Here is a 23,259-nt window from a genome sequence, read left to right as displayed (position 1 = left end):
GGGCGGGCGGGCGGGAGAGCGGCGGCTTGTTCCTCTTTTGAGAGCTCTGCTTTCTTCCCATTGGTTGACAAGCATCCTACTCTCTCCGCCCCTCCGGTCGCTTGGTTATCGTCTCAAGACGCAGCGTGATGACGTAGTTCCCCGACATTCCACATGCAAGATGGCCGCAGTCGGCAAGGAGAGACGTCGCTAAGGGGCTTGCCTGAAGCGAGAGGTGAGTGACCCACCGACTGCGGGCAGCACCGCCCACCTCCCGCGTATCTGGAGGTCGGAGTAGGTTATGGTCAACCGCCGCCATCCACTGGCGGAGTCTCTCTTTCCGGATTCTGCCTCCCTCCGCTAACCTCGGGTACACATTGAACTTAGCGGGCGGCGCGGGGCTGTGGGGCGGGCGTGTAGAGAGGGTCTGAGGCGCCGGGGCGGGGCAGGGAGGCCGGGCTCAGTCTAGAACTGGTAGCGGCCCTCGCACTGGGGAGCGGTCAGAGTTCGGGGACTTTCTAGGGGTTGGACAAAAGGGGCAGGGGTGTTAACCGCGCACAGTCTCACAGCCAGACTACTCATATCTCCCCGATTATTTCGCGGCGTATTAGTCCCAACCTTGGCTAGGCCTGAGACTTTTTGGAGGTTGTTCCATGTCTAGGGTACTCCGACTTTGGAGTTTTGAAGAGCCACGTAACGAGGGTGCGACTAAGAATGAGGAAAAGGCACTTCCGCGGTTAGATTTAGTTGTTGCCGAGACATCGTCTTTACGGACCCGCTCCTGGTGGTTGCTTTGGTTTGTTATGAGAGAAATTGTTTTTTAGAAAATTGGAGCGTAAGTCTAGAGGTTATCTGACAGCTCCTAAACTATTGTCTGTCCAAGATAGGCTCGGTAGTGCTCGCTAAATTTAGATTGCCAGTTAAACGGAGCTTTCGCTAAGTCATCTGAGGTTAGGAACTATTTCTAAGAGCATTTCTTAAGGGTGGTCTTCTATGTTTTTAAGGGAAACTTGGTGATGTTTGTGTATCTCGATCTAAATCGCTGTTTACAGATATCTAGCACAATGTCTTGCAATTGTAGGTGCCCACTAAAAGTTTGTATGAATGATGTTGCTAGAATGAAAGCGAGGAGCTTTCGGCACCTGGAACACTGCCTGACGTTTAATAAGCCCTCCGTATTGCTGAATGAAAGAATGGATAGATGGTGGTAATGGTAATAGTATTGATAGACATCTGGATTAAAGTTATGCACTTAGGATGCTTACCTGTTAAATAATCTTGACTATGAATATAGTAATTATCCGAGATTGTTTTATTCAGAGCGACTACCACTGCTGTCTTTTAGGGTTTTTTCCCCCTCTTGTATCTCATTTCGATTATACTGTGATGCAGTATTCAGGCATATTAGTCGATTTCTAGGCAAATCCTGTTTAAATTTGTTCCATTTTGAAAATGTAGTTTGCACCAACAAGCAATAAAAACTATTCGAGTTGTTAATGAGGTTCTTAAATGTTAAATGCTGTTTCTAAAATTGAATGTCATAAAGAAAAATTGGTCATAGCCGTGGCCTATAAAATGGGCTAGTTCATTTTAGGACGTTATATTTGAAAGCAGTGACTCTGCTAAGTGTCTAAAAGGGAGGACAGTGTTTTCTGCTTGTTTTCTTTAAAACTGGATGAGGACAAAAAAATCTAGAGGAATTAAATTCAAGGTAATTGAGGAGATTACAGAGTGATCATATTTTTAAGCTCAGGTAAATTGTATACCAGAGTATTTGCAGATGACTTTATAAAATCATTATTCATAAATTTTGAAAAATCCTAAAAGTGCAGTTAATGATAGAAGACCAGAGTCTGGTAAATGTCTCAGTTTTCACACAGAACCATTCGATGGCTCTTGGCTGCTAGGAACCTATTAATAAACTGTTTTAGAATCTGGTTGGAAGAGCCAACAAGTTTATGAGTACTTGGGAAAGGAGAGCTGATTCCCTGAAGCCAACAGAGCTTCAATAAGAAAAGGCCAGGTGAGGCCAGAGGTGGTGGCTCACGCTTATAATACCAGTACTCTGGGAGGCCAAAGCTGGAGGATCACTGAAGCTCAGGAGTTCAAGACCATCCTGGGCAACATAGTGAGACCTCATCACTAAAAAAGAATAAAAAAATTAGCCAGATGTGGAGGTGCATGCCTGTGGTAGCTAGGGAGACTGAGGCAGGAGGATCACTTGAGTCAGAGATCAAGGCTGCAGTGAGCCGTGATCACGTGACTGCACTCCAGCCTGGGCGACAGAGCAAGACCCTGTCTGAAGAAAAAGCCAGGTGACACAAATCATTTCCTTTTGTTACTAGACTGGTAGTGATTGGGGATTGCTGGACATAAGTTCATTTAAGTTTATTTAGGACACAGTCTTCCAACAAGATTCTAATACTGTGTCTAGATACAAGAGTTAAATATGCATTGGATAAGGTGTGGTTAGGTGGATTGATATCCATGCAAATTACCAACACCAAAATGTTGATTAATGGGTTGATGTAAACCTGAGGAGATGTCTTTGGAGATATGCTGCAGGACTCTGGTCTTGCCCTTGCTCTGATTAACACTTTTTTATTACCAACTTTAAATATATAAACAGCATGATTCTCAAGTTAATAAATGCACTCAAACCATGTAGTGATAATCAGCTGCACATTAGATGACACTCAGAAATCAAAGAGTTCTTAAAGGCTGAAATATAATAATAGGCCAGAACCAACCAGATATAGATTTCCTAGGTGAGATCGTCTCAAAAATTTTTTTTAAATAAATAAATTTAGTTGGTGTGATTACATTTACAAAAACTCAGTTTTCCTGGCTTGAGAAAAGTGGTTCTAGGATGTAATGTTCCACTTACAGAAGAAAAGTAGTGTCTAGATTGAGGGAAGGCAGTATCTTGGTATAAAGTAAGACAGATTGTGGCTGCTGCTTGCTAGCTGTGAATTAGTCAGGTTGCTTCGTGTCTCTGGCTCCATTTTCTCAGTGATAAATTGTGAGGATAAGAAAACTAGCTTGCAGACATGGCTGCAACACAGCAGACACACAATGGACATGTTACTGAATGTTAGTTACCACCCCCCTCCCATGTACTATGCACATCATATCTGTTTTGATTCCCAATATTTAGGGAGGACTTGAAACACTTAAAAAAAAAAAAAAAGTCATGATGAGAAAAATGGTTAGATTTGTTTACCCTAGAGAAGAGAATGTAAAAATTGCTTTTACCTATTTGAAAGACAATCAATAGATAAGGGAAATGTATTTTCAAAGGTTAGTTTAAGGACCCTGGTAGAAGTTAAAGAGTCGCTAAAAGGTAGATTTCATTCATGCATTATTTTATGCCATCTGTGTAGCAGATCTAGGGGATGAACAGAACAGATAAAAATCAATATAGGAATATAGGAATTATGTGAACACCAGTTATTGATACCCAGCAATGCCATAGGCTGTTTTTTAAAGTAATGAGGTTTCATTGATAAGTGGCCAAATATTACTAAGAGGGGATTTCGATATTGGTTGAGATAATTGAGTGGTGACATTTATTATTGTTTCTATAATTCTAAATGTAGAAAATATATTTAGTCTTTTTTTTTGAGTCGGAGTCTCGCTCTGTCACCCAGGCTGGAGTGCAGTGGCGCAATCTCGATCTCAGCTCACTGCAAGCTCCGCCTCCCAGGTTCACGCCATTCTCCTGCCTTAGCCTCCCGAGTAGCTGGGACTACAGGTGCCCGCCACCACACCCGGCTAATTTTTTTTTCTTTTTTTGTATTTTTAGTAGAGATGGGGTTTCACCGTGTTAGCCAGGGATGATCTCTATCTCCTGACCTCGTGATCCACCCGCCTCGGCCTCCTAAAGTGCTGGGATTACAGCCATGAGCCACTGCGCCTGGCTGTATTTAGTCTTTTAAGATGTAAAATGATATTTATGAAGCCCATTCCTGAAAGGTGCTGCTAAAATGCCTTGACAGGTTGCTTGTGTATGGATTTTCATTTTGCAGAGTTCATAAATCTCAGTCATTTTCACAGGAATCACGAGCTGCTAATGAGAAAATTTATAACTTTAGGGTCTTGTGAAAAAGTAATTGAAGAGTAATAGGGAACAGGTTTATAGACCTGAGGCAAAAACTTTTTCAGGGAGTTCTACGATTTTGAGGACTATCTCTATTCTGTTTATGTCCATAATATTGTCACTACATTTCATGAATTGTTTATATTCTGCCTTGGAACCTAAAGGGTTGAATTGAATATAACAAAATTGACTGTACTTATGATTTATCCACTTGTGGACCGAGATTCTTTTCCATTCCAGTTTCATCCCTACTGGGTTATTCCTAACACTGTTCCCCACTCTGTCCCTTTCTTCTAAACAGATATCTTGGTATTCTACTTCCTAGAGAATATGGAGGTACTTCCTCCCCCTTAAAAGATTATTTGAAAGTGTCTTTCTCAAAATTTTCCTTCCCTTCTTAGGGAAAAAAAGAGCTTTCTTTCTAAGGTTAACTTTCTTACTATGCTTTGTATTATCCCTTGACCAGTTAGCCTCCCTTGTTCTGACTCCACTAGTCATTCCTTTTTTTTTTTTCTGGCTGCAGACATTTTTCCTTCTCCTTCATGCTGAAAAATAAATAAAAACCAAAACAATAACAGAAACTCCCTACTATTACCTGTTACTCTCTTTGAGAACAGATGCCTCAAAAGAATAACCTGTTTCTGGCCGGGCATGGTAGCTCATACCTGTAATTTCAGCTACTCAGGAGGCTGAGGCAGGAGAATCACTTGAACCCAGGAGGCAGAGGTTGCAGTGAGCACCACTGCATTCCAGCCTGGATGACAGAGGGAGACTCTGTCTCAAAAAATTAAAAAATGAGTAAAAAAGAATAACCTATTTCCTAGTCTGTTAATTCTTTACCACCCCTTGCAGTTTCTACACCTTCTGTCCTATTGCACTTCTAAAAATGTTATTTTATTTTTATGTGTATGTAGGTATTTTATTTAAGTATAGTCCTATACCATACAAATTACCCACTTAAACTGTACAAATCAGTAGTTTTTAGTATTTTCAGAGTCGTGCAACCGTCACAATTTTCAGTGTCTCTAAAAAACAACTAATCACCAATTAAAGTAAACTTTCCTTAGTTCCTTGTCCTTTAACTTTTCTTTTGCATCTGTCATTGTTGACTACCATCTCTGGTTTAAAGCTGACATCCCTTGGTTTATTTTGCAACGAAGGATGCAGATTTCCCTACTTCTTGGACCAGTGTTTTTCCCTTTCTCTTATTTGGTGATTCTTAGTCCACAAGTGGATAAATCATAAGTACATTCAAGGCTGTTTTACCTTCCTGTCATTGGGCAAACGCTCTCCTTTGGTGATTCTTCCTACTTGGTACAAGTTCACAGAGTTCTGTACCCAGACTCCTTCCTTCTTCATTCTCCATCCCTCCATCCGTCAACACGACTTTATAGTTGTCACCTCTGTATAGATGAATCCCAAGTAGATATGTTCTGTAGAGACTCCAACTGGCCTATTTATCTGTCTGATAGATATTTCCACAAAAGTATCTTAAAGTTCTTCAAGCTTAGTATTTATAGAGCCAAATTCTTCTTTTCCTCCCTTCTTATCAAAACCAGCTTTTTCTCTTGTCTTATCCATTTGTCTTTTTAGTATCACCCTCTGTGTCAGTCAAACTTGAAATCATCTTTTGGCATACACACCCCTTTTTCCAACTGCCGTTGTGTGGAGACAGGTGTATTAGGTAGTCTTCACTTGAACTGCTACTGTAGTCTCCTGTTTCTCTTTCTGCATACCTCTCAACAAACCTCATCATGCTCTCTCCCCTTACATGCGTTGTTGTTATTATTATTCCCTGACAAATAATTCATATATTTATTTTTTATTGTCTCTCCCACTAGAATGTAAGCTTCCTGGGGCAGAGACCTTGCTTGTCTTGTTCCCTGCCATGCCATTAAGGCCTGGCTCATAGTAAATGCTCAGGAAATATTTAAATGAAAAAAGTACATGGAAAACTGTTAGGCATATGTATCTTAAAGTAGCAATTCCCAACTATAAATAAATTGCTAAGATGTGCCAAGATATTGATTCCCTCAGCCAACTGTCCAGTTGCCTTCTGTTCTATAACAATATATGTACATGTTTAACACTTATTAATAATCAAACACCAGAAACATTTTACATGCCCAGACAGTAGAATGGATAGATAAAGTGTGTTACATTCATAGGATAAAACTGTACTGTACAGCAGACTTTCTCAGCTTTGGCACTATTGAAATGTTGGACTAGATAATTTCTTGTCATGGGGGATTGTTCTGTGCACTGAGGATGTTCAGCTACATTCCTGGCCTCTACCCACACTGGATGCCAGTGGCAACCCCCCAGTTAGGAAAACCAGAAGTGTCTTCAGACATTACCAAATGTCCCCTGGGGGGCAAAATTGTCCCAGGTTTGAAAACCACTGCTCTGCGGCAATGAGAATGAACAACTACTGCCTTATGCAACAACAGGAATGAATCCCACAAACTTAATATTGAGCAGAAGAAACCAAATGTAAAAGTGGTACTGTGTCATTGCACAGTCCTTCAAACAGGGGCAAAACTAATTGATGGAAATAGAGGTCAGAATAGTTATCTTTGGGAGGATAGTGACTAGGAGAAGAATGAAGAGAGCTTCTGGAATGTTGGTACTGTTCTATTTCTCAACTGAATAGTGTTACACAGGTGTGTTTACTTTGTGAAAAACAATCAGCCATACACTTATAATTAGTGCACTTTTCTTTTTGTATGCTGTGATTCAAATTACAGTGTTGTAATTTATGAAACCAGTACCCACACATAGGCAAGTATTCCTTGGCTCTCGAGGGATTGATGAAGATAAGGAGTCCTCCTGGTCTCCTATGCAGTCTCATCGGACTTTATCCCCAACTTTTTATTATATGAAAGAATAGTGCAATGACTACTTGTTTACCTGTGGACACATATTCGTTTTTTGCCATGTTTACTGTGTGGTTGTGTTTTAGCTGAACTATTTGAAAGTAGGTTGCAGACATTAAGACACTTTACCCAAAATACTTCAGCCTTCATCTGCTCAGAATAAAGTCATTCTCCTGTGTAATCACAATATCTTTATTACCCCCAAAGAAAATTAACTGACAGTAATTCCCTTCCTGATATCCTGTAATATACAATTCACACTTAAATTTTTCCTAATTGTTTGAAAATTTTTTTTTTTTAAAAAGATCTAATCAAGGTTCACATATTGCATTTTGTTGTTAGCCCTCTTTAGCCTTTTTAAATCTAAGACAGTCTTTCAAAATGTTTTTTGATAATACTGACAGTTTTGAAGAGACCAGGTCGGTCGTTGAGTAGAGTGTCTCACCTTCTGGATGTGACTAATAGTTTCCGTGTTGTGCTTTTTCACTTACTCTCCTACCGTCAGTTTTTATTGTAAATCGGAAGTTCAGTCAAAAGTTTGCTTAAATTTAGGTTAAGCTTTTGGGTGACAAGAATACTGCATAGGTAGGTGATATTTATTTCTCATTGCAATTGGAAGTCACATAATGGCAGGTTTTCACCCTATTAGTGATGTCAAGTGTGATCATTTTGTTAAGGATAAACTGTATATTTTTTACAGTACTTAAAATCAGTGCTAGCAAAGTAGCATTTATTATCAGTAGCATTTTATTATCAGTAGTTATCAGTGCTAGCAAAGTATTATTCTCTCTCTATATTAATATTGTTATGGACACATAGATTGTATTTTATGATCAACTGCAGTCATTTTTCTTTTTACTATTCAGATTACCTTGAATTAGTCCAGTGGGCACCCATCATGATGATTCCTATGTCTTTTTTTTTTCCCCTAGCAAATCATTCCTTCAGCAGTCCTATGTCTTTTGATAAGCTTTGGTTGGTCTGAGTACATCCCAGGTAGGCTCCAACCCCAGACTGGAAAGAAAGCTGCTTCCTTTTAGAGGGTATTGGTATTGAAAAAGTTAAGATTTCAGAACTAGGTTTGTCATTCCTTCTTGGTACTTGAAAAGGAGAGAAATGGGATATATATGTATATATTTTTAACCGTGATTTATCTTGATATCTTCAGTTAAAGTTTAACATCACAGATTTTTTCTTAACATTTGGTTTTGTGCATGTGTACATTTGTTTTCTCTGCACTGAAAATCTTGGTTCCTAACAACATTAACATTTACATATTTGCTTTATTCCACAACATGCAAAAAAAATTTGTTTGAAAATTACAATATTAATGACACTACTAACAGTAGAGTAATGAAGTTTTACAATTTCCTTGGGGTCGGCCACGGTGGCTCATACCCATAATCCTAGCACTTTGGGAGGCTGAGGCAGGAGGATCGCTTAAGGCCAGGAGTTTGATGCTGAAGTGAGCTAGGATCATGCCACTGCACTTCAGCCTGGATGACAGAGCAAGACTCTGACTAAAATAAATAAGTAAATAAATAAATTATTATTTTCAGTTCTTTTTGTCCTTAGAATATATCTCACTAAGCATGTAACAAGATCAGAAATTACTTGAAGTAAATTTTCTGTGTGGTTTTGTTGCCCGTTTGGTTTGAGTTTTAGGATTTGCTTCTTGATTTTTAGTGAAGTTTATGAGTCTGTTAAATACTTACATGATTCAAACATCAAAGGTCATAAAAGTACTCGGAAGGGAGTCAAGCTGAAAGAGCACCTAATGGCCACATTGGAACAGTTTGAGCAACAAAATAAACAATGATAGTGATAGTATTGGATTATAACCCACAGAATAAAATACTGACACCTATACTAAAATAAATAAACAAATGGGAGAGAAGAAATGAATGTTAACAAAATGATTCCAAATAATAAATGTTGAAGCAGTAAAGGAAATAGAAAGTCACCATTAGAACACCACAGTTATTATCATCTCAGGTGAGTGCTAAAATTAGTAGATGAAACTTGAAGGAGAAACAGACATTTGTATAGTACTTTGCATTATAAAATATTTCCCCCAAAATATTTACTTACTACTGGGTGGGTTTAACATATGTCCACAGTTTCTTTGATGCCTCTTCATCTAGAAAGTGGAGCTTAATTCCTTTACCCTTGAGTGTGAGCTGGACCTTGTGACTTGCATCTAAGGAATAGAAGATAGGAAGGGAAAAATAATAATTTACAGTGAGAAACCTGGTAGACTCCATCTTAACCAAGAGCTCATGGTTAACATTAGTAAGTTATTCTAATATCACCTGCACCCAAATATGATGTGTAGTTAATAGTGGTTATACCAAAGTTAATTTTTTTTTTTTTGATAAATGAACCATGGTTATGGAAGATGTTTACATTAGGGAAAGCTAAGTGAAGGGTATAGACAAAAACTCATCTATCTTTACAGCTCTTCTATAAACCTACAATTAGTTTAAAATAAAAGCTTTCTTAAAAAGGCAAAGCTGTATGAAAAGATATACACATAGAGAAGTCTTGTTTCCGTTCCTGTCTTTTCCATCCTGTTTTTCCTTATTAGTAATTATTTTTTGAATTACTTTTAAAAACTAGAGAGGTCTGGCTGGGCACGGTGGCTCACGCCTGTAATCCCAGCACTTTGGGAGGCCGAGGTGGGCAGATCACGAGGTCAGGAGATCGAGACCACCCTGGCTAACACAGCGAAACCCCGTCTCTACTAAAAATACAAAAAAATTAGCCGGGCGTGGTGGCGGGCGCCTATAGTCCCAGCTACTTGGGAGGCTGAGGCAGGAGAATGGCATGAACCCGGGAGGCGGAGCTTGCAGTGAGTCAAGATCATGCCACTGCACTCCAGCCTGGGTGACAGAGCAAGACTCCGTCTCAAAAAAAATAGAGATGTCTGTTTTTTTCCCCTCCTTTGTTACATGGATGCTAACATACTGTGTACACTATCCCGTACCTTGCTGATATGGAAGTCTCTCTGTCCAGTACTTAATGATCTTTCTCATTCTTTTTAACAGCTGTAGGGTATGCTGTTGTGTGCATGTACCATATTTTACTCAGCCAGTCCCCCAATGATGGGCGTTTGGGTTGTTTATAGTTTTGCCATTATAAGTAACACTACAGCGAATAATCTTATGCACATGCTGTTTCATAGTTGTGACATTTCATAGTTACGACAATATTTTCAGAGTCGATTCCTAGCAGTGGGATTGCTGGGTCAAAGAGCAAATGCATGTGTAATTTTGTTGGATATCGTGAACCTCTCTGTGACAGTTGGACCATTTTGTACTCCCACCAGAAGCTTATAAGATCACCTGCTACTGTGTAGCCTTGCCAACAGAGCAAATTGTCAAACTTCGGGATTTTTGCCAATCCAGTAGGTGAGAATTGTGTCTCAGTGTGATACCTGATTATGAACAGGTCATGTTTTCTGAGGTTTTAATTAACTGGTCTCCCCCCACCCTTTGAACAGTGCCCAATTTAATCAGTCACACACAAAAATGTAAATTATTAGTTCAAGCTTTTGTCCAGGTACTTAATTCTTCCTCTTGGAAGAAAGATCACATTTCCTTCAGAGCTACCAGGTGCGAGGAGGAGAATACTCAGCCCCGCCATGTCACCCTCCCCACCAGAAATGAGGCAGGTACACAGAAAAGTTTTGGTTTCCAGATGAATTGGTGGGAGCCCTGGTCCAGAACCTGGCCACAGAGCTGCTGTTTTCTTGCTGACCAGATTAACCTGGCTCCAGCCAGCTCTTTCGGAACCCTTTTGATACCTTATTTGAAAATTTCTGCTGTCTCTGATCCAGGTTACAAATGACTTATTTGTAACGGTCTCTAGATGAGATCCTTGGTATTTTTTTTTTTCTTTCTCTCAGCATGGAGCTTTTGGAGAATGTCTTTATTCTGAATGAAAGAGAGGGAAGAGGATGAGAAAGCAAGAACAGTTTAAAGGAGCTTCTCTCATGGACCACTTCCGTCCACCCACTCCCCAAATCACAAGATGCACATTTGGTTTACATCAGTGAATTCAGTGATTTGTGCAGATGTGAATTAACCAAATCCCATGACTCGTCTAAGTGAAAGTGCCTATATGGAATAAACTGAAAAGGGGTGCTAGATGGAAGAGATGATTAGTTTTAGAACATAAATCTTTGTAAAGATTAAGACAGGCCCAGGTTTTACTGAAGCATGGAATCTGGACCAGTGTTAGAGTACTTGTGTGTCTAGTGAAGAAAAACCAGAAGAAAGTGAAATGTGCTTCGTTTCTTCCAAAACTTTGTCAAATTTAAAAAAAATTAACCCTTTAATCTCAAGAGAGAGGGAGGAAATACTCTTCTTTTTTAAACTACCATGAAATTTGAGATTTATTAATATTAGTACTGGGGTCATCTTAACAGTATTGTGTTAAATTGGCTCTGGAGTTAGCCTGGGCTTGTAACTAGCTATTGACCGTATGGTTTCTACAGGAAATACTGATCCCAAACCAGGTACAGTCTATGATTCTAGATTGCTTATAGTATGGAGTATTCCTTTCCAACTTTGCTTTTTTCTTTCTCATAGGATTCTAACATTTTCAGAGGACCTTTTGGAAAGAACAAGTCTACTTCAATAAATGAAGGAGAATAAAGAAAATTCAAGCCCTTCAGTAACTTCAGCAAACCTGGACCACACAAAGCCATGTTGGTACTGGGATAAGAAAGACTTGGCTCATACACCCTCACAACTTGAAGGACTCGATCCAGCCACTGAGGCCCGGTACCGTCGAGAGGGCGCTCGGTTCATCTTTGATGTGGGCACACGTTTGGGGCTGTATCCTGACTCTCCTTGGAGTCTGTTACAGATAGACTCCCCACTCACCACCAAGAAATAATTAGATTCTGTAGACAAAATATATAGTAATTTCTCTGTACCAGAGCAGTTCTTAAATATCTGTTTGAATGTTGTTTCTGGTGGAGGTTTTTCTCTTTCTGGTTTGTCATTTTGAAGGTGTAGACTTAGCCACTGAGGAGGTGGCCAGCCAGGAGGATATGAAGCACCCATGAGGATCACAGTTGAGGCTGAGCACAGTGGCTTATGCCTGTAATCCCTGCACTTTGGGAGACCTAGGCGGGAGCATCCCTTGAAATTTGGAGTTCAAGACCAACCTGGGCTGCAGTGAGCCAAGATCACACCACTGCACTCCATCCTGGGTGACGGAGACACTGTCTCAAAAAAAAAAAAAAGATCACAGTTGAAGTGTTTCTAAAGGGTGTTAAAAGTATAAAACTTCAGCTTGCTAATTCTTGTACCAGAATTCTGACACCCTGAGATTCCCATCTCCTTACTTTGCCACTAATACTGTTTACCATTGATTTTGTTGTTGTTGTCTTTTTGTTTTTCTACATTTAACTAAGAATATAACCTGTAAAAGTTATTGATTAGAGTCCTTAACCAGAACAACAGACACTATGATACCCTGGCAACTGGAATAATTTATTTTCATCGCTTCTATATGTTTCATTCCTTCAAGCAATTCCCAAGATATGTAAGTGTTTAAGTGTTTGAATTTTATTTTAATTCTCTGTCATATGTTTTTATTTCCACACAGTTTGGTGGACTAATTGTAGTCTCTATTTTTCTCATATTTTCCAGAAAGTATTTATTTTTATGTGGTATATACTGTATATAAACAAAATCAAGTTTGAACTTTGTTTATTCTAATTAGCCATATTCAAATCTTTTCACTTAGGCCAATATGGACCATAGTCATATTGCACTTTTTATGAAAGTTTACTCCTGTGTTACCTTTCCCAAGATAAATTTGGGCTTATAATTGAGACTCAACAAAGACCAAGAAAGCAAAATGGAGCAGAAGTTGTCTATGCCCTGTCACTCATTCTTTGATTACTCCTCAAGACGTGCATTGTTGCTTACTCTCTGTGGGAGATAGAGTAGCTTTCAGTCCAGGGTAAGTGGTATGACGTGCACAGAGCACATGATGGAAAGTGAGGCCATCGGAAGATACTGATAGAGAGCTGTGGCATTCAAGGAGGAGACGAATTACATCTTGGAGAGAGCAGGGAAAGTGCTAGGAGGAAGGTGCCAGCAGTAAGGTAAGCCTTAAACGTAATAGGACATAGCCATGCCATGATGGGCTAGGTTAGTGGTCCAACAGAAGCTAGCATAAGCAGAGGTAGGGGGAAGCATGTGACACATTGTCAGCCCAGCCAGGAGCTTGATTTGGCAGGAAGGGAGTGATGAAACCCTGGCTGGATAGGTAGACTGGGTCAGACCACAATAAGCCTTGAATGCCAGACTTCCAAAATTTGACTTTAGTGGGTGAACAATGCAGTTATTAAGAGGTTTCATGAAAATGACAGACTTAACAGGAAGGTCATTGCATTGATTTGTTTTGTTTGCTAAGATTTTAATTAGATTTACATACGTGTCTTCCTCACTGGTTGTGAAGTTCTTGAAGAAGGAGACCATGTTGGAATCAGTTTTGTACCCCTGGCAGAGTGTCTGACATCTAGTGTGATCAGGATTATGTGAGGAGAGTGGCGTGTAGGAAGGATTGGAGCAGGCAAAGAGAAGCTGAAGACAGCGCATTTCAGACCCCAGCGATATAGGTACTGAGCTAAGGTTGAGGCAACTGGAGGGACAGTTTCTTCATCCATTCAGGCTGCTATAGCAAAATGCCTGAGACCCAATAATTTACACACAACAGAAACTTAACTCTTCACAGTTCTACAGCCTGGGAGGTGTAAGATCAAGGTGCTGGCAGATTCTGTGTCTGGTAAGGGTTTACTCCTCATAAAAGGGCTCCTCCTTGCTGTATTCTCAAATGATGGAAGGGAGGAACAAGCCCCTTGGGCCTCTTTTATAAGGGCAGTAATCCCATTCAGAATCACTTCCCAAAGGCCTCACTTATTCATACAGCCACCTTGGGAATTAGGTCTCAAGCTATGAATTAGGACATAAACGTTCAGACCATAGCAGAAAGAAAAGGAAACATGGGCAGTGCTGTTGAGATGGATTCCACAGGACTGTGTTTAGTTGTGCTCTTTCTTTTTCCACGGCAAAGCTTGCTATTTAGGGAGTTAATTTCAGATTGGAATATGAGAAGAAAATTTATTTATGTGGCTATTTTCGTTTTTGGCATTTTCTTTGTTTACGTGACTTTTTTTTAAGAAAGTTAAATTTTAAATAATTTTTGAAGCTAGAGTTTTGGGGGATTTATTATGTATAAAATTTCCTTCAAGATTCTAGAGTATCAGAGTATTTGTGAATGATAAAAAGGAAGGTTGCGGAATGAGGAAGACCAGTTTATTATGAAGGCCAAAATTTATTGTATCTATTTGTGTGTGACCTTTGATAACAAAAATCAAGAACTTTTGTTTCTCTTTTAGGTGACAGGAGCCTGTTGCCTATTTCTGGCTGGGAAAGTAGAAGAAACACCAAAAAAATGTAAAGATATCATCAAAACAGCTCGTAGTTTATTAAATGATGTACAATTTGGCCAGTTTGGAGATGACCCAAAGGTAAGAACAATAATAACTTCCTGCCTTCTGGTCTTGATTCCTCTTGGTAGCATTATGATACAGTTCCACATGTTGACAATGCCTGTGGCCCTTGTGTCTGTCAGTCTCTTGAGTTCCTAAGAGGGCCTTCTGTAGAAGTTACTTTATGCTTTTGTAAGAAAGGAGGGAAGATCATGTAGCCTACACTTACTCAGTGCTTCCTTATGTGCCCAACAGTATTCTCAGCACTTTGGGGCGATGGCACATTTCATGGATATGAGCAAAAATCCCCTTAATTGCCATTAGGACTCCACTTCTTAAGTGCAGTAGTGATGGCAGGGTTACAACTCCAGCTAGCTTCTGGGTCAAACACAAGTACATATGCTGTATGTACACATACATGTGCCTACATATGCCATGTATCTTTTGCTTCCAAAGAATGTTGGAAAGTATCGACATTTGCAGCATTTTTATGCACCCCGAGCTTGATACTGGTCACACCACCCATCCTGTCCTTTCCATACAATACAACTCATGCCAGTGTCAGCAAGTGGTGCTCAAATCATTGTACATATCCTTTTATTGTGTTTTTAAAATACCACTTTTAGGGACCCGTGGCAGTGTTCCTCCACTCCCATTCTCATCAAGTTCCCCTTACTGCAACCCCTGTAACACCTGATAATTATCCTTCATAACATTTATCACAGTTTGCAATTAAATAGATTTTCAAAAGTACTTTATTTAGGCCAAGGCGGGCAGATTGCTTGAGCCCAGGAATTCAAGACCAGCCTAGGCAACATAGCGAAACCCCATCTCTACTATATAAGAATAAACTGGCTGGGCGCGGTGGCTCACGTCTGTAATGCCAGCAATTTGGGAGGCTGAGGCCAGTAGATCACGAGGTCAGGAGATCGAGACTATCCTGGCTAACACGGTAAAACCCCATCTCTATTAAAAATACAAAAAATTAGCCGGGTGTGGTGGTGGGCGCCTGTAGAGCCAGCTACTTGGGAGGCTGAGGCAGGAGAGTGACGTGAACCCAGGAGGTGGAGCTTGCAGTGAGCTGAGATCACGCCACTGCACTCCAGTCTGGGCGACAGAGCAAGACTCTGTCTCAAAAACAAAAAAAAAAAGAATAAACTAATATTACTTAAAAAAAAAAAACTTTTTTTATTTTTTGCTGGGCATGGTGGCACGCACCTGTAGTCCCATTTACTTGGGAGGCTGAGGTAGGAGAATTGCTTAAGCCTGGGAGGCAGAGGTTGCAGTGAGCCGAGATCACGCTACTGCACTCCAGCCAGGACGACAGAGCAAGACTCCACCTCAGGGAAAAAAAAAAAAAAAAAAAAAAAAAACACTTTTTTTTTACAGCAGTTTTATGTTCACAGCAAAAGTGAGTGGAAAGTACAGAGATTTCCCATATATCCCCCCCCACCAAAGTGGTACATTTGCTACAACTGATGAGCCTGCATTGACACATCACCCAGAGTCCAAACTTTACATTAGGGTTCATTCTCAGTGTTGTACATTCTGTGGGTTTGGACATATGTATAGTAACATGTAGCCACCATTATAGTATCATATAGTCTATTTTCATAGCCTTAAAATTTTTCTGTGCTCCACCTGTTTGTCGCCTTCTCCCCGCTAACCCCTGGCAACCACTGATATTTTTACTGTCTCTATAGTTTCGCCATTTCCAGAATATCATCGAATTGGAATCATACAGGATGTAGCGTTTTCAGATTAGTCTCTTTCACTTAGTGGTATGCATTTAGATAGTAGTATCCATTAGATATATTTTCATCAAATTATCACACACATAACTCCCTCCCCTTCTGAGCTGTAAGATGCATGAGAGGAAAGACTGTCGTTTTGTTTGATGCCTCATACAGTGGCAGGACAGAGTAGGCGTTCAGCAAGTACTTATGGAATAAATGTCAAACTAATGTTCTGAGGAAATGTCTAAATCACAGTTAAAGCAAAGCTAAAGCCAAGAAGTTCAGCACCATTCATGGTGGTGTTTTTCCCTAACTAGCTTGTATTGTCTCACAATAGTTATCTTTTTCTTTGCTGAGCATTATGTATGTATATACAGAATGTATAGTCATTCTCCTCATTGCTTTGAGGAGTTAACAAGGGCCCAGAACACTTTTATATATATTGTGGTTGTGATTCACACTAGTATCTTCTAAGTATTGCCAATGTGGGTAACTCTTTTGAACTTAATTATAAATCCATTAATCTATTTATAAACATTTGAACCTATTAGGAACTCATAATAACTGCAACCAAAAATGCAGTTTTATGGAAATAATTTCACCATCAGATAATGTTTTCAGTGCGCGTGGGTATTTGATTTTTACTGCGTAATGGGGCCCTGTGTCCTGATGTGATAAGTCTGATTGTAGGAACATGCCGTGTTCAGTCACCCCCCTGTCACAGGGGCAGGTGAACCTTGTGGCTGGCAAGCTGTGCTTAAGGATAAGGCATCACACAGATCTGGGACCACGGCAGGGCGCAGACTCATGGCAGCTGCTGGTTTGTGCTATCCCACGGTGCCTTGGGATAAAGTAAAGCCCCTTTTACTTTCAGCTTTTACCCACTATACCATGAAGTCAGGAAACCAGTCCCTGGTCCAGGAACACTGAGATAGAAGTTCTGCAGCTCTTGTGCCCCAGAAAATGAGAAAAGAAGGGTCACCATACCAATTAGATCTGAATGGGGGAGGGGGCTTTACAACCTGCCCCCTGCCGCTCTATCTCGCGCAGTCTTACTGGTGGGAGTCGGGGCCAAAGGAAAACACCTGGAGCTGGGAGCAGGGAAGACATTGTGGAACATGTTTTCCTCGGCAGAGAGGAGCGCAGTTCTTTTGTGGGGGCAGTATAAGTATTTAGGAAAAATAAGATCATGAGTCCCACGAAATTTTTTTTTTTGCCTTAATTAGCTTTATTTTAGTCGTGTGGCTTTTCTCTGTAATGTTAATTATTGTTTCAGCCTTTGTTGGGCACTAGACATGAGGCACAAGGCAGAACAGACATGGTCTCTGCTCTCATGGACTCTGCAGTTGAGTGGCAGGATAAATTTTAATCAAATGAGTATATAACTATTCGATTATGAGTTGTGGTGTATGGTATAAAAGATCGTTTAAGGTGCTATGATAGCATTACATCCAGGGACCCAGGCAACTCCCATGGATAAAATAGGGGCTGAGGGAAAGCTTTCCTGAGGAATGATGTTTGCTCAGAGGCCTAAAATGACCCTGTTAATTGAATATTTGGAAGACAGAGGGAAGGCAGGCCTTGGGCTATCCTGTAACAGTACATGGGCTACAGCCTGCAAGCCAATTGATACACTTGGTAAAAAGAATTGTTTCTAAATTTAGAGGAAATGTTGAAGCTTCTGGGAAGCAGGTGGTGACAATGACAAAGAAAAAAATTTATTTTATTTTTTTTTTTTGACACGGAGTCTCACTCTTGTTACTCAGGCTGGAGTACAGTGGCACAATCTCAGCTCACTGCAGCCTCTGCCTCCCAGGCTCAAGCGATTCTCCTGCCTCAGCTTCCCAAGTAGCTGGGGCTACGGGTGCCTTCCACTACGATTGGCTAATTTTTATATTTTTGGTAGAGATGGGGTTTCACCATGTTGGCCAGGCTGGTCTTGAACTCCTGACCTCAAGTGATCTGCCTGCCTCTGCCTCCCAAAGTGCTGGGATTACAGGCATGAGCCACCATGTCCGGCCCAATTTTTTTTTTTAACACTGTGTGAAAGTTTCTAAGATTTTAAAAAACTTTCATGAGAAAATGCTTGGGAAACTAGGGTTGAAAAACCGTAGTCTTGCCATGTAATTTGGAATAATAATTATTGAATCATCTCTGTATCCTATGAAATAATACCATGCTTCTTAATGAAAGCCAGTGACCTATGGGTCTCTGCACCTGTTGATGAGATTTACAGTCCTCTACAATGCCCTTTCTTTGATGCCAACCAAGGAATTCTCTCAAATTGTCCTCCCCGCACACAGTGTCTTGGTTGTGGTGTATGTTGTCTTTAAGCAGTAGGTGCAGTCCGGCTGTGCAGGAGCTGAGTTCAAGACATTAGTCAGAGAGTATCATCAGAGGACATTCCATTAACAATAGCAACAGTAAAATATTCAAGGATAAACCTTGTGGAAACCTCGTTAGTGGAGTGGGGAGGACTTTAAAACAACTAAAGGACTGAAAAGATATTAATAAATTTTTGGAAGGAAAATTCAATATGGTTAAAAATCTCCATTCTCCCTAATTATTCTGTAAATCCACTGAGTTCCCAATGAGAATATTAATAGCATGTATGTTTTCTGGAATGATACTAAGTAAAATGGTACTAAAATTTGAGTGAAGGGGACATGCAGAATCAAGAAACAGTTTGTAATAAAGAAGTAATACTTGAGCTATTGTATCCCACCCACATCCCTTTGATCCTGGTCCAGGAGTAGGCAGACATAGCAGTGAACAGAAAAGATAGTGTGTATAGGCAGACATACGCACATAGTTTAGGAGGTGATTTAGGTAGCATTTTAAATAAAATTGGAAATGATCATTTATTCAGTAAGTGATGTTGGGACAGTTTATTTCAAATAAATGAAAGATGTAAACACAAAATTGATTTGTCCCCATTCACACATAATACACTATATGTGTACATGAGTATATATACACACACATACACACACACTGGTACAACTTATCTGTCTGAGTTTTCATGAGGCTGGCTATCGTAAACTCTTTCTTGCTTAAAATGTTTTCAATGAAAATTCCTAAAAGATTGCGTTTTTTAAATTTAAGGTCTTGAAAGAAATTACAGTTTAGTCAAATTATCAGTAACGTAAAAATCTCTTTTGTAAAGGGAGACTCATGTGTATTGAAAATAATCATATATTTAAGTATCTTTTTGTTTTCAGTATTTTTTTTACATTAACCCTCTGCTTTGTCTGCCTGTTTGGGATCTTTTCAGAATTTATCAGTGTCTCTGAGCATGTTAAAAGTCTGAGTGGGAGAGAAAGGAATGAAAAACAGTTGCTACAATATAACTTGAAGAGAGAATAAATAGACAGGAAAGCTCACTTTTGTAATGCTGCTTGAGACCTGCAATTGTAATTACTATCCTAACATTTGTGGTTGATTTTTAGGAGGAAGTAATGGTTCTGGAAAGAATCTTACTGCAGACCATCAAGTTTGATTTACAGGTAGAACATCCATACCAGTTCCTACTCAAATATGCAAAGCAACTCAAAGGTAAGAAGAAAGTTTTCAGAAGAACTTTTTCATTCTGAAATCAAGTCTTTACAATTTGATTATAAAGACTCAAATTATGCTTCTCAAAAGAGGAAAACAAAGTTTGATGTGTAAAATACCAAGGACGTGGCTTGCTCAGTCAATTCAGTATGGCAGCTGTTAATGCTGTTTCCTTTTATGTATAAACGGGCTCTGTCATCCAGTTGCCAAGTGATACGAGAGGCAGGAAAATGAGTCAGAATTTTTTAAACGGACTAATAAACTTAGCCTTGGAGCCAGGTTTTCCATACATGGTGGTTCAGCGTAGGTCGTGAGGAGGAAGAAGGGATAGGACGTGGACCCACATCTTTCATCCTTGTTTCCCAGGCAAAAGCTCTTTGCTGTGTATTTGAGTAGTGCTGAACACTTGGTAGGTTTTCAATAAATACTTGCTGCTGCCTGTGAACTTTTTTTCCTATTGCTATTAATTTACCTTTTTGTCTCCATTTCTAGGTGATAAAAACAAAATTCAAAAGTTGGTTCAAATGGCATGGACATTTGTAAATGACAGGTATACATATTCAAATGTTGATTAATTATAGTGTTTTAAAATAGGCAAAGACTTTATGGGCCATTTCATCTAAACCCCTCATTTTATGTCAGAAGAAATTGACTTGCCCTGGCTTGAGGAGTCAGTTAATGGCAAAGCTGTGGCTGGCGTCTAGGTCATCTGCTTCCCAGCAGAGGGTTTCCTTCTGCTCGCCGTGGCATGGTGGCGTGAGGTGCTGACCTTTTATCACCAGTCTGAAACATAAGTCCAAAACAGTACACTGGAGAATTTTGAAAACTCAATACTTAGAGCCCATTAGGTTCTGCAAAAATATACTTCCTGGTATCATTTTAGAACCTTGACATTCTTTTGAGAGGCCAGGGATCTAATGAAGGACCATGGTGGGAAACAGAATGCCTGTGAATGGAGTTGCTGCCAGCCCCATCCCACCTCAGTCAGTGAAGTTCTCTCACATTTGACTTCCCCCATAAGATTTCATTTGAAGAAACAGCTGAGTGGCTAGGATATTAACAGTTTGAATAACATAAGTCATTTTCATTGATGTAGCAATTTTTGGATGTGCTAGAATTCTTCTGATTCTTTAAGGAATAGATAAATTATTAACTGTGGTTAAAGTAACTTAGTTGGGTACCCTTAGAAGAGTAAAGACGAGTTTTTTTTATTTATAGTACTTTAATTAAATTTAGGGGAGAATAAGCAAATTAATGGTTAGTTATGGCATCTCCATGTGCTGGTTTGATCATAAATGTTAGATCATATAATCTAACCTTTTTTTTTTCTTGTTGAACTAGTCTCTGCACCACCTTGTCACTGCAGTGGGAACCCGAGATCATAGCAGTAGCAGTGATGTATCTTGCAGGACGTTTGTGCAAATTTGAAATACAAGAATGGACCTCCAAACCCATGTACAGGAGATGGTGGGAGCAGTTTGTTCAAGATGTCCCAGTTGACGTTTTGGAAGGTACCAGGCATGCTAAGCTTTCTTGTGAGGATGTTCCATGTTGAGATTATTCTTCCATGTGTACCCTGAGTCCCAAGAATGGATTTTCCCAAATAGACATATGTGAGCAATATTTCAGAAGCATCGTTAATTAAATTATCTAATAGTTTCCACTTTGTCCAAACACATACTTCTGATGAACTGAAAACACACACCACTATTGCACACAACAAAGATGGGTTGAGTTGTAAATGTGATTCATGCTTAGGTCCTCGTCGGGGTATCCTAACTGATTCTTTATCCAGGTAAAATTTTATTTAAAGTACCAATTTGTGTAAAATGTGATTGTTGGCTATCATTTAGACATCTGCCACCAAATCCTGGATCTTTACTCACAAGGAAAACAACAGATGCCTCATCACACCCCCCATCAGCTGCAACAGCCCCCATCTCTTCAGCCTACACCACAAGTGCCGCAAGTACAGCAGTCACAGCCGTCTCAAAGCTCCGAACCATCCCAGCCCCAGCAGAAGGACCCCCAGCAACCAGCCCAGCAGCAGCAGCCAGCCCAACAGCCCAAGAAACCCTCTCCGCAGCCCAGTTCTCCCCGACAGGTTAAGCGAGCCGTGGTGAGTGGGCCGAAGCAGGCCCTGGGTAGAGTGGGCTTTCCAGGTGGCAGCCACATTGAGCACTGTTCCCATTTCTAAGTGAGCACAGGGAACACTGGAAGCAGGGGGCGTTCACCGAAACTCGCAGTCCCACTGCTTGTTGGTGGGGAGCCTAAAAACGAAAGTGCTCCAAGGACAGGCTGCCTCAGAACCAGGAGGGGACTGTCTGCCCGGCTCCAGCCCTGCTGCCTGTTTCATCCCTGCCGCCTGTTTCATCCCTGCCAGGGTTCTGAAGCCTGACAGGGTGTTGTTGCTGTGTCCTAGTAGTGTTGTTGTGCATGCTGCTTCTACGCAGCTGACTGACCCCAAACAGTGGACTCTTTCCTGCACCCAAGTGGTCCTGAAACTTAGTGTTTACTCAGAACTCACCATTCAGGAAAGCTAGTCATTCTGTCTTATTTGGTAAATGGAAAGAGGAAGGGAGCAGAAATGATGATCTGGTAGGTGCCGTGGTTTGCCCTCAGAGTTCAGGCCAGAAATAATTTTTGTCTGAGGCTGTTCAGAGTGACTACTGTCACTGATTCCGATGGTAGCTGGATAAGGCATTTTTTCTCATCATACTCGGGATCCTAGCTAACAATTGTATATTTTCTTTTGTAACAGGTTGTTTCTCCCAAAGAAGAGAACAAAGCAGCAGGTAATTTCCTGTTCTGATGTTTTGGTTTTTAGTTTTATGTGTTTATATGCAAAACTTTAAATTCTTAGCCAACATTGTTTCTTTTCAGATCTAAATTGGCCTTAAATCTTAACTTTAGATAGAGCTCATCTAAAACTTCCATCAGCATTGTCTTTCTGTTCATCACATGATCATAGATTTTACAATTGTGCTCTTACGAAGCTATCAATACAGAAAACATTACTGGCAATAAAAATGTACTCAGTAACATATATAAAAATATAATTAGGGGTGTAGGAGAACTGTTGCTGCAATTTTAGTTTTACAGATGAGTTACCCCCATCACAGCAGCAAGAGTCCTCTCCCAAGCACCAAGCCACAGCAGATGGGGTGGGCAGTGGGGGCAGGTGTGCTGCCCAGACTGCCCCGACCTGGCCCAGCCCAGCTGCCCATGCAGGCAAGGCCTCTTTTAAACACACTTGGGTTGAGGGGGTGTCACATGTCTAGAACCCAAAGTTAGTTCACGTCTATATTGGAAATAAACAGAAGGAGCGAGCAAAATTGGAACAATTACAGAACAGAAAGTTAGAAATGTTTTGTCACAGGATCAGTCCACCTGTCATACTGAACTCTTTGAAGGCACAGACCCCATTGACTCATTTGTCCTTCTTTGTTACTTGGTTCTTAGTTCCAGTAGTTCCTGATTCTTAGAACCATGTTCTTGGTT

At 40.3% G+C, this 23,259-nt stretch overlaps 1 protein-coding gene across 1 annotated transcript in view; it reads left to right on the top strand.

Moving 5' to 3' along the window:
• The first annotated feature begins 63 nt into the window (after positions 1–63).
• The window catches only part of CCNK (cyclin K), a 30,647-nt gene continuing 7,451 nt past the window's right edge, over positions 64–23,259 (top strand). Inside the window, exons 1-9 of the mRNA XM_011991803.1 lie at positions 64–214; positions 11,547–11,795; positions 12,429–12,510; positions 14,375–14,506; positions 19,653–19,758; positions 20,251–20,308; positions 21,100–21,269; positions 21,612–21,877; positions 22,520–22,553. Coding sequence (XP_011847193.1) covers positions 11,599–11,795; positions 12,429–12,510; positions 14,375–14,506; positions 19,653–19,758; positions 20,251–20,308; positions 21,100–21,269; positions 21,612–21,877; positions 22,520–22,553 — 1,045 coding nt within the window. The 5' untranslated portion in view covers positions 64–214; positions 11,547–11,598. The remainder of the gene's footprint in view (positions 215–11,546; positions 11,796–12,428; positions 12,511–14,374; positions 14,507–19,652; positions 19,759–20,250; positions 20,309–21,099; positions 21,270–21,611; positions 21,878–22,519; positions 22,554–23,259) is intronic.

This window comes from Mandrillus leucophaeus, unplaced genomic scaffold, assembly GCF_000951045.1.
Source record: "Mandrillus leucophaeus isolate KB7577 unplaced genomic scaffold, Mleu.le_1.0 Scaffold4, whole genome shotgun sequence".
NCBI lineage: Eukaryota > Metazoa > Chordata > Mammalia > Primates > Cercopithecidae > Mandrillus > Mandrillus leucophaeus.
The sequence above is the reverse complement of the archived record's forward strand: the minus strand, read 5'-3'. Positions and strand labels throughout refer to the sequence as shown.